This window comes from Rutidosis leptorrhynchoides, chromosome 4 (assembly GCF_046630445.1).
Source record: "Rutidosis leptorrhynchoides isolate AG116_Rl617_1_P2 chromosome 4, CSIRO_AGI_Rlap_v1, whole genome shotgun sequence".
In the NCBI taxonomy this organism is placed as follows: domain Eukaryota; kingdom Viridiplantae; phylum Streptophyta; class Magnoliopsida; order Asterales; family Asteraceae; genus Rutidosis; species Rutidosis leptorrhynchoides.
The window spans coordinates 12,202,797-12,215,926 of NC_092336.1; the positions used below are offsets into that span (position 1 = coordinate 12,202,797).

At 33.2% G+C, this 13,130-nt stretch overlaps 1 protein-coding gene across 1 annotated transcript; it reads right to left on the bottom strand.

Annotated features, from left to right (window-relative positions):
* Window positions 1–519: 519 nt before the first annotated feature.
* Window positions 520–5,147, bottom strand: LOC139843598 (uncharacterized). Its single transcript, XM_071833711.1, has 5 exons — window positions 4,094–5,147; window positions 3,155–3,397; window positions 1,562–1,924; window positions 878–1,006; window positions 520–785 (listed from the first exon to the last, which is right to left on the bottom strand). The coding sequence occupies exons 1-5, from the start codon at window positions 4,997–4,999 to the stop codon at window positions 657–659; spliced, it is 1,770 nt and encodes a 589-aa protein (XP_071689812.1). The 5' UTR covers window positions 5,000–5,147; the 3' UTR covers window positions 520–656.
* Between the last annotated feature and the right edge of the window lie 7,983 nt (window positions 5,148–13,130).

Below are 13,130 nucleotides of genomic sequence, written 5' to 3' on the forward strand. Positions count from 1 at the left end.
GTTTCTCGTTCCAATGCCGAAGCAGAATATCGGGGTGTCGCAAATGTTGTTTCGGAATCCTGTTGGCTACGCAACCTTCTTCTAGAGCTTCATTGTCCCATCTCTAAGGCGACAATCGTTTTTTGTGATAACGTTAGTGCTATTTATTTATCCAAGAATCCAGTTCAGCATCAGCGTACCAAGCACATTGAAATGGATATCCACTTTGTTCGTGAGAAAGTGGCCCGTGGGCATGTTCGCGTACTACATATACCGACACGTTTTCAAATTGCTGACATCTTCACTAAAGGCTTGCCTCTTGTTTTATTTGAGATTTCAGAAACAGTTTAAGCGTTTAGCCACCTCCCGCTCAAACTGAGGGGTTATATTAGACATAGTCAACTGTACAAAATATGGAATAGATATAGTGTATATTGTAAAGAGATTAGGATTGATATCTTTACCTTATTTGTAGCATTGAAAACGCGTAGGACAAGCTGTATATATACCGATGCATATTATCAATAAAATTCATTCGATCATTATCATATAACACATACATATTTTTCAAATGTACATGTGAATGTGGTTTGATACATGTAACCTACATGAATGTTCACTGTGATACCGGATTTCTTTTTGAAAAAATATGAATGCTATTAATTACCATTTATAAACTAATCATTAGTTCTCCATTGCAATTCCACATCAAGCTGACTCATTCCTCTTTGAAGCTTGTATGTATGGATGATCCGTTTGTGGTTCACCACCTCCGCAAGGCTTAAATCAATATCCGCTATAGATTCCTAACGAAAAGAGCATTGGGTTTGCATTAGAAAAGTCGAAGTTTCAAGTTTTAGACTCATACGAATTAAGATAGATGATTCGTTACAAATACCGTTCGTTGAATTGGTTCTATCCATGGAGTATTAGTGACTTTCAGATGCAAAGTTTCGTCCATCGGTGGCTGTTTTAAGATGAAAGTGAAGACTTCTTCCCATATTGGATCTTTGTTGTTCATCATAGTCTGAAGAAATTCAAACAAACAGAATATACAAGTAAAATGATAGCGAAATCTAAGAAGCTTTTGCAACATGTTACTAGCAGGGCGTCTTCGACACATGTGCAAAGTGTGCAACAGAACATGACCAAAAATTTTGAAGGGGTCCAAGATTTTGAAGATGCATATATTTATATACAAAAGCGGAATATTATTCAAATAGAGATATGACCATAAGATATAAATGTGTAGCCCTTTAAATTGCGAGCGTTTAAGCTTATGAATCAACTAAATTCGTATATGTATGAAGGAGATATGACCAAAATGATGAGAACCTACAAACATTGCAAGCCTTCATTATCTTGATCATGTCTCATATTCAAAAATTCTAAACATTTGTAACTCAATTTAATACAAGTTTCATCTTTATTTCGTGGGCCACAACCCCTCCCTGCTCAAAAAGCTCACTTTTTGCCTCAAATAATAAGGGTCCATTTATACATATCTAACAGGGTCTTCGAAAATAGTGAGATGAACCTGATTACTAGTAAAGTCACTACAAGTATGTAGTAAAAAACATACCACAGTTTTTCTTAATTCCCGTCCGAAAAGGACCCATACGCGTGGATTTATGTAATATTTTCCTTGAAGAGATCTGGCTTCATGGATGATAACGATAAGCATTCCTCCACCACGAACCAGTTCATTCTGAATTGCACTGTTAAGTTCTATTTGAGTCGGGATTAGATCAACTGCGTAAGGTTGGTACGCCATCTCAATAATGAGATTTCCCATTATGCTGTAATTTGTACCCATGTTAATATAATTCATACCCATGCTAATGTAACTCATACCGAAGATATGAAGATCTCGATAATCTTGATGTTCAGAACTAAGATTTGTCAATGACAAAAAGTTCTCTCCTATCATGTCATGCTTCTTTACCTACAAAACATATACTATCAATATTCATCACTTTAACTACTCGTGACACACTACTAATATCTCTACATTCAAGATACATAACCATCATGTAACAACAAGATTGAACTTCTTATAACGAACTTCAGCAAGTTCATGAGTCTAAACGAGCCTTTCATTTATATACATTAATTATCATTTTGACAAGACTATATTATATAACCACATAACTTATAATTAATCTATGTAAATATAAACGAAGACGTGTTTGAGCCGAGCTCGAGTTTGAATCATATCAAATGATCTAAAATCGAGCTTTATATATCAGGCTTGAAACGAACCGAGGTCGAGCTCTTTGAATTTTAAACGAACTGTGCTAGAGGTTTGTCGAGCTCGAGTCTAGTCGAGATCAAGCTTGATCTCGACTCAACTCATTTACACTCTTATCCTCTCTGTTAAAATCAATCCGACAACGATAATTTAATGACATCTTAGTATAAGGGGAAGAAAAGATTTATTAATGTTAATTTGTATTGATTGAAAATTAAACTTGTTATGGCCATGTGTCTAGTGGTATCGAGTTAATCCATCAATTTTGAATTTGTCGGTATAAGTCCTAAAGTGAAACTATTTTTAAATTTAAAAGGTTATTCGTGATATGGTGTATGTTTACCTATAAAAATGTTAAAACTTTGTATTATATATTAGTCATAATTACATAGTACACCTTGCAACTATATAACTTTTACCCCTAATTTACTTCTAGGTACACTTGGGCACTTGGCTTAGATTATTTGTAATGGTAATAGTGACGTGATAAGGCGTTAGGGTTTTTTGGATGATGACGGTGACGTGACATAGGTTTTGGATTGAAGGTAAGTAGTGAAGAAAGTGTTAGGGAAAGATGTTGTAAAAGATTTGGATGTTATGTGAGGTTAAGGTTGAAAGTTGAGTGTAAAATAGAATAAAGGTAACAAAGTAATCAACCACGTCTGGTATATGTCATGTGTTTCCATCCGACCAACACACCCCTAGAAAATGTCTCCAGCACACCACACACACCAATACTTATGTGTTTATCAGACACCACTAAATATAATTATGAGACCTCATATGTTTTTAAGATTTATGATTTTATGGTATGAACCATTAAGGTATATAAGATTAAGTCATTTAGAGATTAGCCACTGGCCCAAAACCTCTTATAAGTGTATTCAAGAGTTAATTTACTTGTTTGGGTTTCTAGTAACATACCGACGTTGCGTTCATAACAGATATATGTAAACATTGAAAGTCAAGATCTTCCACATATAAAGTGAATTCTTCATTCCACTCAGGAGTCGTCGTGTCCTTTACACTAGTTTTCTTTGCGCATTGAAGACTACTTTGAGTTAGTTTCAGAATCACATAAGGCATTGTGGAGGTTAAAAAGTTCATTCTTTTGAGATTCAAAGCTCTTATAACTTTCACCTTTAAGATTCCGAATTTTCGGCCACTCTACAAAAAATTTGTTGATAGTAATCAGTATAAAAGAAGGTTGTTAGACTCTCCCTATCATAACTAACATAACTGAACTTCTTAATTCCCAAATCAACACTACACAATACCTATCATAACTAAATAATCCCACAATTAAACTCCACAAACTTTAAATAACACAAATAAAATAAAGAACTGAGAATTCGTGAGGTAGAGAACAAAGGGGTTTAAACGGAAGCCATAACCCTTATGCCTTCTGTGTCCATGCTACCTTGAAAATGGCGAACCAAACCTCTCATTCACAAAGCTTTTAACGAAGCAAAGGGAGTGATCTTACTACGTTGAATTTGGCTAGTTCAAAAGTACCGAACAAGAGCCCACATTGACTTGGTAAACAATTTGAGAATTTCAAACCCTACCATTTCCTTATAAATATATCCTTTTGGAACAGTTTGTTTTTTTAATGGGGAACATTTTTGAAGATTTTTTTCATAATAGATACTATTAGTTGGGGTTAAGTGTTTCCATATGTAGTTAACATCATATATTATCGCTTTCGCTCTTTCTCCCTTTACTTATTAGAATGTATCGAATTAATCAAACTTCAACAACTTTTGTACTTATTTTGTTGACACAACAACTTATAACGTGCAACGTGACAAATGGTACTAATAAAAGTACAATAAATCACATACAAAAGTAAAGACAACTTACTTGACATTTAAGTGCAACCTCAAGTGCTTTCACGATTTGCGTCATCAATGGACGTTCTTCACGGTTTCTATGTAAACACTGATAAGCTATTTCCGTAAAGACTTTCAATGAACCCGGTTGTATTTCCTCTTTTATACTATCATGTACTAACTCATTTACCACATTATTTTCATAGGCTTGTCTCACTAATCCAATTAAAGGCTTACGTTTGTTGTTACCAAAACACAACCTCCCACATAACACCTCAAACAAAACCACACCAAAAGAGTAAACATCCGACTCTTTCGTTAAAAAACCTAACTCTGCGTACAGAGGATCACAATAACCAAATGTTCCTACGGCATCAGAGACGAGATATGTGAATAGTTGATTCGCAGGACCAAATTTAGAGAGGCCGAAATCAGAGATTTTAGCATTCCAATTTTCGTCTAATAAAATATTAGAACTCTTAATATCACGATGCAATACTCTAAGTTGCGTCTCAGAAGGAGCATGAAGATACTCTAGTCCACGAGCCGCCCCTATGCATATATTAAGGCGTCGAACCCAAGTTAAATCATCGTTGTCTAGATGCAAGTCAAGACTTCTTTTAGATGCGTACTCGTACGCAAGGATCTTTTCATTTTGATCGTCACAATACCCTAGAAGAGAGATGATATTCTCATGTTTATAAAACGAAAGCATCATTATTTCTTTCCAAAATTCGGGGTCTCCTTGACCAAATGCACGAATTAGACGCTTCCAAGCAACCGTCATCTCGCCCTTGGAACTGTCCACAATTTTGCCTTGATAAACCTTCCCAAATCCACCTTTTCCGATACAATTTTCATCAGCGAAGTTGTTGGTTGCTGAGTTTATGACTTGTAGTTGTATTTTGAGATGTTGAAATTGCTTCAAGTGGGCCATAATTTTGGTCCACCGGTGACTAGATAACACAAAACACGAAGTATGAGCTCCTCTGTTTTATTAATGAAGATGTTGATTGTAAAACGACATTAACAAATGTATGTGTTTGTTTAATTTATCTCTCGCTTTCACATACTAGACTTCTTATTTTTTTTTAGTTAATTTAACTAATTTGCTTTGATAATTCAACGATTCTATCCATTCTATATATTATTTGTTGCTAGGTTGCCGATTAACACTATTCACTAGTAATAATAATATAATTGTAGTTCTCTCTAGTTCCATTCTCACAACGACTTTGAAGATTTCAAACGTTTCATCACCGATTACGTGTCTAATGTTTCCTTTTCTATTACCATGTACTATTTTTAAGAATTCAGTGACTTAATTTGACCCAAAAAAAATCTAGAATGATATGATAAGATGTGTTCAGTGGCGGAACTTGAACCCGAATACAGATGGGTCGAGTGTAAAAATTAAATAAATTTTTCATCGTCATGAGGGGTAAACACTAAAAAAACCTTAGTTTTTTAGTAATTTTTTTTTTTTAGTGTAAAAATTTTTTCCCGTGAAATCCAGGTGGCGCGAATACCCCTTTTGGGTTATACTAAGTAGCGCCACTGGATGTGTTATCGAAGCGAATATTTTCACACCCCACATCTCCAGTTTACTGATAAGTCATCGGCGTTAAGAAAACGAATTATGAATACAAGAAATCTATATGGCAACTCTGACGATCGCTCCAAATCCACTTGGACGAATACGTCATTCATCGATTTCATTGCGAGGTATTTGACCTCTATATGATACGTTTTATAAACATTGCATTCTTTTGAAAAGGTACACCATAAATGAATATTTAAATCCAAGGTCTTCGACATCTTATGATTTCTACTTATAGACAATCACCGTAAATAATAGTTTACAATAATACATCTGTTGACAATGCAGTCGAAATAGATACATAATGATGGTTTTGTGAATGCAACGTTTTCTTGAATAAAGCATGTATGACTCCATGCACAAAGTTTGTCTAACATATAAGCAAACAGCGGAAGACTTCAAGGAACCTGAGAATAAACATGCTTGAAAGTGTCAACACAAAGGTTGGTGAGTTCATAGTTTTAATGTTTCGCATAATCTGTATATAAAGGTGGATCACAAGATTTCAGTTGTTTCATCCAGAAACGTTTATCAAAATATTCTACAAAATTGAGCACCCTGGTAACTAAACTTAACGTATATATAATTTATACCCTTTGTATAATCATCTTAATAATACACGCAAACCAACGTGTACGCTTCTCAAATATCATACGTCCGTTAAAAGGCTAGTGCTCTAGCTCGGACGGGGATATCAAGCCCTATGGATCCATATACTACTACTCGCGCTCACCAATTCTTATAACCGGCAGTTACTAGTTACCAAAGCTAAGGGATTTTCAGTTCAAACTCGGTGTAGAATTTAGTATGTACTTGTATCCATTGCGTTTAAAAATAAAGTGCATGTATTCTCAGCCCAAAAATATAGATTGCAAAAGCAATTAAAAAGGGAGCAAATGAAACTCACATTAGCAGCATATAAAGTCGTTCACCAAAATGTGACTGAAACTCGGATTACCAAATAACCGTAGATCTCAACCTAGAGAACATATGTTGGTCAATAAATGTCTTTCAAGCTAGGTCAAGTCATAGTGTATCACAATCCTAATGCTCGAGATCGACATACAAGAGTTATCAAAAGTCAATTTCAAAAAGTCAATCTGACTCAATACAATAGTTGAATGATCATGGCAATCGAAACATTTTAACATTTCACATAGTTTCCCAATTCTTGTAGAATTAAACTATAGTTTTTATAAGGCTTTAAAATATGATAAAACAATCAGTTTTGACAATTGTTCAACAAAACGAGACGTGCCTTATATAAGATTTCATTTACTCGGCTGGTAATATTTAAAAATTCATTTTATCAATCTCGTAAACAAGTTGTTTAAATCTTAATTGCAGATTCAAAAGCAATTTCAATTAACGTCATTCATAATTCAGTTGATCATATCTTTTAATCCGTTCATCGAAACTATTCGATATCTAAATGAAAATTTATTGATTTTTCGCCAGCTTTCCAAAAACATGCATATCATATACATTTTATCAGTAATATATGTATTTAATTCGTGATTCATCATAAACTGTTTAACGACGAAATTTAGCATACAAGCATGCCTAAACATATATACTCGAGCACTAGACATGTATACACTATTAATATATAAAAGATAAGATATGAATGCTCACGTATCAATATTGTGATTCAATATTGCAGGAAAGTACGTAGACGCAACAGAGATGATAAACACTAGGTTTGACTTGCGAACAGTACCCATGAATATTACCCATAACCTCCATAGCTATAACCCATAGTTTCCTTATCTCTATCCCGCTCGAAAACCCATTTTAAAAATGACACGCTCATAACCTCGTCGTAGTATTTTATGTATAATACTACTAATAATAATAATAAGATTAATAATAATAATATTAATCTTAATAATAATAATAATAATAATAATAATAATAATAATAATAATAATAATAATAATAATAATAATATATATATATATATATATATATATATATATATATATATATATATATATATATATATGTACGGAGATAGAGAGGAGTGAATGAGCAAACAAAACAAAGAATTCGATCGAATTTATAGCACTTGGCCTGTCCCAGCCCTCCATGCGATCGCATGGTTTTTGGGCATCAAGGCCATGCGATCGCATGGCCCTCTGATCCAGTTCACATTCGTTTAACTTCTAGTTTGTCGACATATTTAAATATTAATATGATATATATAATTTAAATTAATTAATTATATATTATATTATATTCTCGTGTATAGGTGTCTTGTAATTTTCATTCCGATAAGTCGTACGTCGTCACTCGACTCTTGTCTTGGTTTCGGTTTTTCGAACGTCTTTTCGTACGTTGAGAAAACTTGCATTTTTCGTTTCGTGACTCGTACATTTGTCAAAATATAAACTTAAATTATCCATAAACTAGTCACTCAAAGTATATCTTAAACTTTCGAGTGTTTTGGTCATTTACTTCTATAAATCATTGTCTCGCTATTAGTGAATATATATAATATCAAATCGTTTTATGACCAAGTTAAAATATATTTTTAATATTCATAAACACATTCTAAAATACACATCGCACGTTATTCATATATCTAATTCTAACAGTTAATATTCCTTATTATTGTATATGTCCAAATTACAAAATTTAAACAAACACACTTAATTAACAAATTCTATTATATCGAAGAATGTTTTCGAACGTTTGAAACAAAATCAATTGTATGTTATGCAGTTTAGTTCTCCATTAACTTTTATCTAACTTTCATTATCTAACACTTTACCATTTATTCCGAATATCATTAAAAAGGAATGATTTCTCAAATCAGCGTGGACCTTATAACAGAGACCCGTAATAATATCATAATTCTTAAGGGACTCAGTAAATATCTTTTAATTCAATTGTTTGGCATAATCTTTTAACTTTGTAGCTGGATATATCAATCAGATAATCAAACCAATAAGTTTAACGCACAGTATCATTTACCTAACACTTTGTTACGTTTTCAAGTTATAGTATATATATTTATCTATTTACATATAATTGTTCGCGAATCGTTGAGAACAATCGAAGGGTATCTGAATAGTTCAAGAATTTTGAGATTCAACTTTACAGACTTTGTTTATCGTGTCAGAAACGTTAAAGATTAAGTTTAAATTTGGTCAGAAATTTCCGGGTCATCACAGTACCTCCCCGTTAAAGAAATTTCGTCCCGAAATTTGAGTGAGGTCATCATGGCTAACAATAAAAATGTTTTCATGGCGTACATGAGTTGATAAATAGAGTTTTATTACTGTTGAATAATATGGATAAAACAATCCAATTACTCGAAGCGTATGAGAGAAGTTATCGTAAAAGAGTGAAATGAGGAAATAGAGATTCGTTTTAACTTTTGACGTAGTAACGATTGATTTCCGGAATTTAAGAAATAGAAAATCTTCATTATCTAAATAAGATTTGATTTTTCGGAATTTGCAAAAATTAGGATTTTCTTTGATTAAATGCGTAATCTGCCTCGATTGCTATGTCTGATATTTCGAGATAAATTGACCTCTTCCGTTTCATTTATCTTCACTACTCCTATAATCTCCTCCCTTATTTCATACTTCCAAAAGATTGTAAAAATGCTTCATCCAGTTCTGATTCTTGATATACTCCTAACTTTCATATCCGTCATTCTTCTTTTTCATCTACCACCAGAGGAAGTTATTTTCTTCTACCATTACCTTGGGGTTATAGTGTTTTTCATTCTCCCGTGTCTTTATATTGCTATACGCATTGATATATACGGTTTGTAATTTCTGGTTTGTTTTCGGGCTTTATATTTTCCATTATATTTCGGAGCTTCATACTTTCGTTTTCTCTTCCCAACCTTAAGTCAAGCGAATAATGGTCCAGAATTCGTAGGTATGAAGTTTCAGATGAACATAACTAATGTGCTAAGAAAGAAATGGTAATCGCACGGTCTTGATTTGTCAAATTACCAGAATATTCGGAAAAGACCGAATCATCAAGAAAATTATTTTCTTGATATGTCGAGAGGTTAAATAGAATGGAAGAGTTATGTTACATGGTTCATGATGAGGGTGTGATCTGTGAACCTTTATCACATTCCATTAGAAACTTAGCATGACTTACTGTAATATAATTACGTTGATTAAGTGTCATTATATTATACTAACTCATGCTTTAATTTCCAACATTACTTCAAAACATCTATTTTTCGAATTTTTCAGATTTTAGAAACTAAAATAGTTTCTTTTATGATGTAACACAGATAGCGCGAAGAGATGAATGATTTCAGATAAGAATGGTTATAAAAAAATATATTCAGAAATATGGAGGATATTTATAATGGAAGATACGATGATATCTTAGAATATTTAAGATAAGATGATGATGAAGAATATTGTCCACAAAGGTTTTAGAATAAGGAGCAAGGTATTCGTTAATATCTTCAGCAGATACTGAATCATTTGGATTCTTTGAAGGCAGGTTTAGTCTTTGTGATTTGTCCACAGCTTCCTTCATGATTTGCTCAATCCGTTTTCCAGTTCCAAACCTTCTCTTTTTCTGAGCTTTGCCAACACACAATTCTTTATCATCAAACTTTTGGCTGTTAAAGTCGTTTACAGTTTTTGCTGCTTCATCAGCTTTTTCAACATTCAGGGTATTGATTCGTAAACTGGTTGCTTTTCAGAATTTCAGAATGAAAGCTCATAATTCTAAGAGATGAATGTTATATGTTTACATATGATGTTCTAGTACAGTTTTGAATTCAAAGTATGGCATTTGAAAGATGTAAGAATCTAAGAGTGATGTTTTCGGTTAAATCTGGGCTTGGATTCTGATTTTTTTCAAAATCAGAATATGTAATCAAATTTGGATGCGAATGGTTGTTTTGATTTCTATGAAAGAATGTATATTGTTGTGAAAGTAGTGAATATAGTTGATGATTGCTGAATCAGATTCGAAAAATGTAACATATTATTTGTGAATTTATATATCTTTTGGGTATTACCTGCCCGTTAAAAGTTTCACAAATAATATTTTGTACAAGAGAATTTTATCACAATTTTTATGAAAATATTAGTATGTATATTTTCTTCAAATGTAATACAGATTTAATGAGTTAATATCATATTAAGCTCATTTAATTTTCAGCTGGAACTATAAATGAATAATCTCTAAAACTTTAGAAATTTCGTAATCTTCGTGGATTATCTCTTCAACGTAAATGAAATTATGAATCAATACTTCGTTATTCATTTTTATTGATATTTCCTCGGTGAATGATGTTAGTGCTTGTGGAATTCTTATGAACTTCATAAGATATAAATGATGTTTTCTAGAAAGTTTCGAGTACATCGAAGATAAAAGTGTAAAATCAAACATGTAGTTGATTAATATACTAAGTTTATTATGAAATGGAATTTATTGAGTTGAAACAGATATTGTAGTTAACGATGGTTAAGTCGTTAACGAAGGATGTACATCATAGCATATTAGTAATATGAATTAGCCGAGTAGTACCTACTAGTTAAGATTCACACGTAATAGCTTAGTACGAAAAGATTTATTTTGATCTCAGAATTCATATATATATATAAAATATACATATAATTTCTTTAGAGGGAATGAGTTAATACTTCATAACTCGTTGATACGATATACGCCTTGTTGATTAGTGATTATGTTTGCGGTGATTATGGATCTGGCGGAGCTTGTGGTTGTTGTAGATGCTGCTGATGCTGACGATGCTGATGGTACTGACGGTGCTGCTGCTAACAGATCTAGCTTGTAAATCGTGCACCATTCCTATCAGGATTTTATTTCATTATTTCTATTCGCTCACTCATCTGGTTTACAATCAGAACTATAATAAGTAATCTCTAAAACTTTTTGACACTACATATGTAACATCCCGCCTTTTTCCGTTTACTTATTTAAAGTCCGTTATATGTTTATAACATCTCCCGTTGATACGCGTTTTAAATTATCTCGTTTAGGTAATTCACGCACTCGAATGAAACTTGAAGTACCAAACTTGCCAAATGACCAAACCTTTGACTAGGTCAAAGTGGTCAAACCATCCTCATCCATTCATCACTCCTCTTTCATCTTTACTACTTCCTCCATTTTCTCTCAACACCCAATTTCAAAGAATCATCATCCAAATCCGAGCTAGCGGGTGTTTTGCAAAACAAATTACATTTTTGAAATCCTTGCAACTTCCTCTTCGATTCTATACCGATTTCATTACATTTGGGTAACTTTCTAAAATCACTAGATTTTGTGTTCTTGATGTTTTTAACTTATAAAGTTGTTAATTAGTGTCTATGGCTCAAGTCTAACATGAATATATGATTTATATGCTCGATCTCGTTGTTTTAGTGTAACTAGCATGAACATGAAAAGTGTGTGTTTGATTTCGAGTTTTGGATGATTTACATGTTGTTGATATGATAAAGTGCAAGTATTAAATGTGTTCCTAATATCACTAGTTTCAATTTGATGTGTAGGTTGCTTTAGAAAACTTCATGAACTTGATTATTGATTTTGGCAAATTTGGGCTAGGGTTTGATGAACTTTAAATGGACTTTGGATGCTTTGAATGACATGAGATGTTATTAGTAAGTGTTAGGTTGTATTGTTTGCTTGATTACCTACGAAATGGCGTATTGAATGTAGGTAGTAAGTTTTCGAATCATTAATTTGCATTTATGAGCTTGAATGTCATTAATGTTGAGCATTCAATGTGATTTTGGTTGTTGTAAGTGGTAGATTGATTGATGAAATGTGCTTGGTTGTTTTCATTGTCAAAATACCTTTCCGATGATATAAAATACATGTTATAAGTGTTTGCGGATCATAAATTGTGTTTGGTTGCGTTTTGGTTCGTGCACTTGTGTGTTTTCAGCATAGCAGACCTGTATACCAATCTGGACGCCGTCCAGATTATTGGACGCCGTCCAGGCCTTCAATACTGGACACCGTCCAGCCTTTTTGGACGCCGTCCAGTTTGCCTATCAGGGGACTGTCCAACTTGGTCATTTTATGAAAAATGTTTGCCATGCTATGGACCTCCGATTCACATGTAACTTGTTCTAGCATGCTCATATATGATTAAAAACCTCAGAAAAATAGTTCGGGACCCGACCCGAACGTGTTGACTTTTTCATTGACTTTGACCCGACCAAAGTTGACTTTTAATCAAACTTAACCAAATGTTTGTGCAATCGTTCTAACATGCTTTTATACTTGTACCTTGCATGAAACATGCCAATTTGATTCACATGCTATTATAATCGAGTCTTACGAGCCATAGGACTAATTGAACACTTTGACCGACCGTGTTTACCGATATTGATACAAACCTATTTGTTTAGGTCAAGACTAGCACTCGTTCTTGCACACGTTTACTTGTTGAAGTACCTTTTAATACGTGCACTCAAGGTGAGATCATAGTCCCACTTTA

Bases quoted from the DNA above. Each gene is read 5' to 3' on its own strand.
- LOC139843598 (XM_071833711.1), bottom strand. From the start codon at position 4,999: ATGGCCCACTTGAAGCAATTTCAACATCTCAAAATACAACTACAAGTC. The intron at 1,925-3,154 runs GTATGTTACTAG...TATGTTTTGTAG, and splicing joins CTGTTATGAACGCAACGTCG to GTAAAGAAGCATGACATGAT. The intron at 1,007-1,561 runs GTATGTTTTTTA...GAATTTCTTCAG, and splicing joins GGGAATTAAGAAAAACTGTG to ACTATGATGAACAACAAAGA.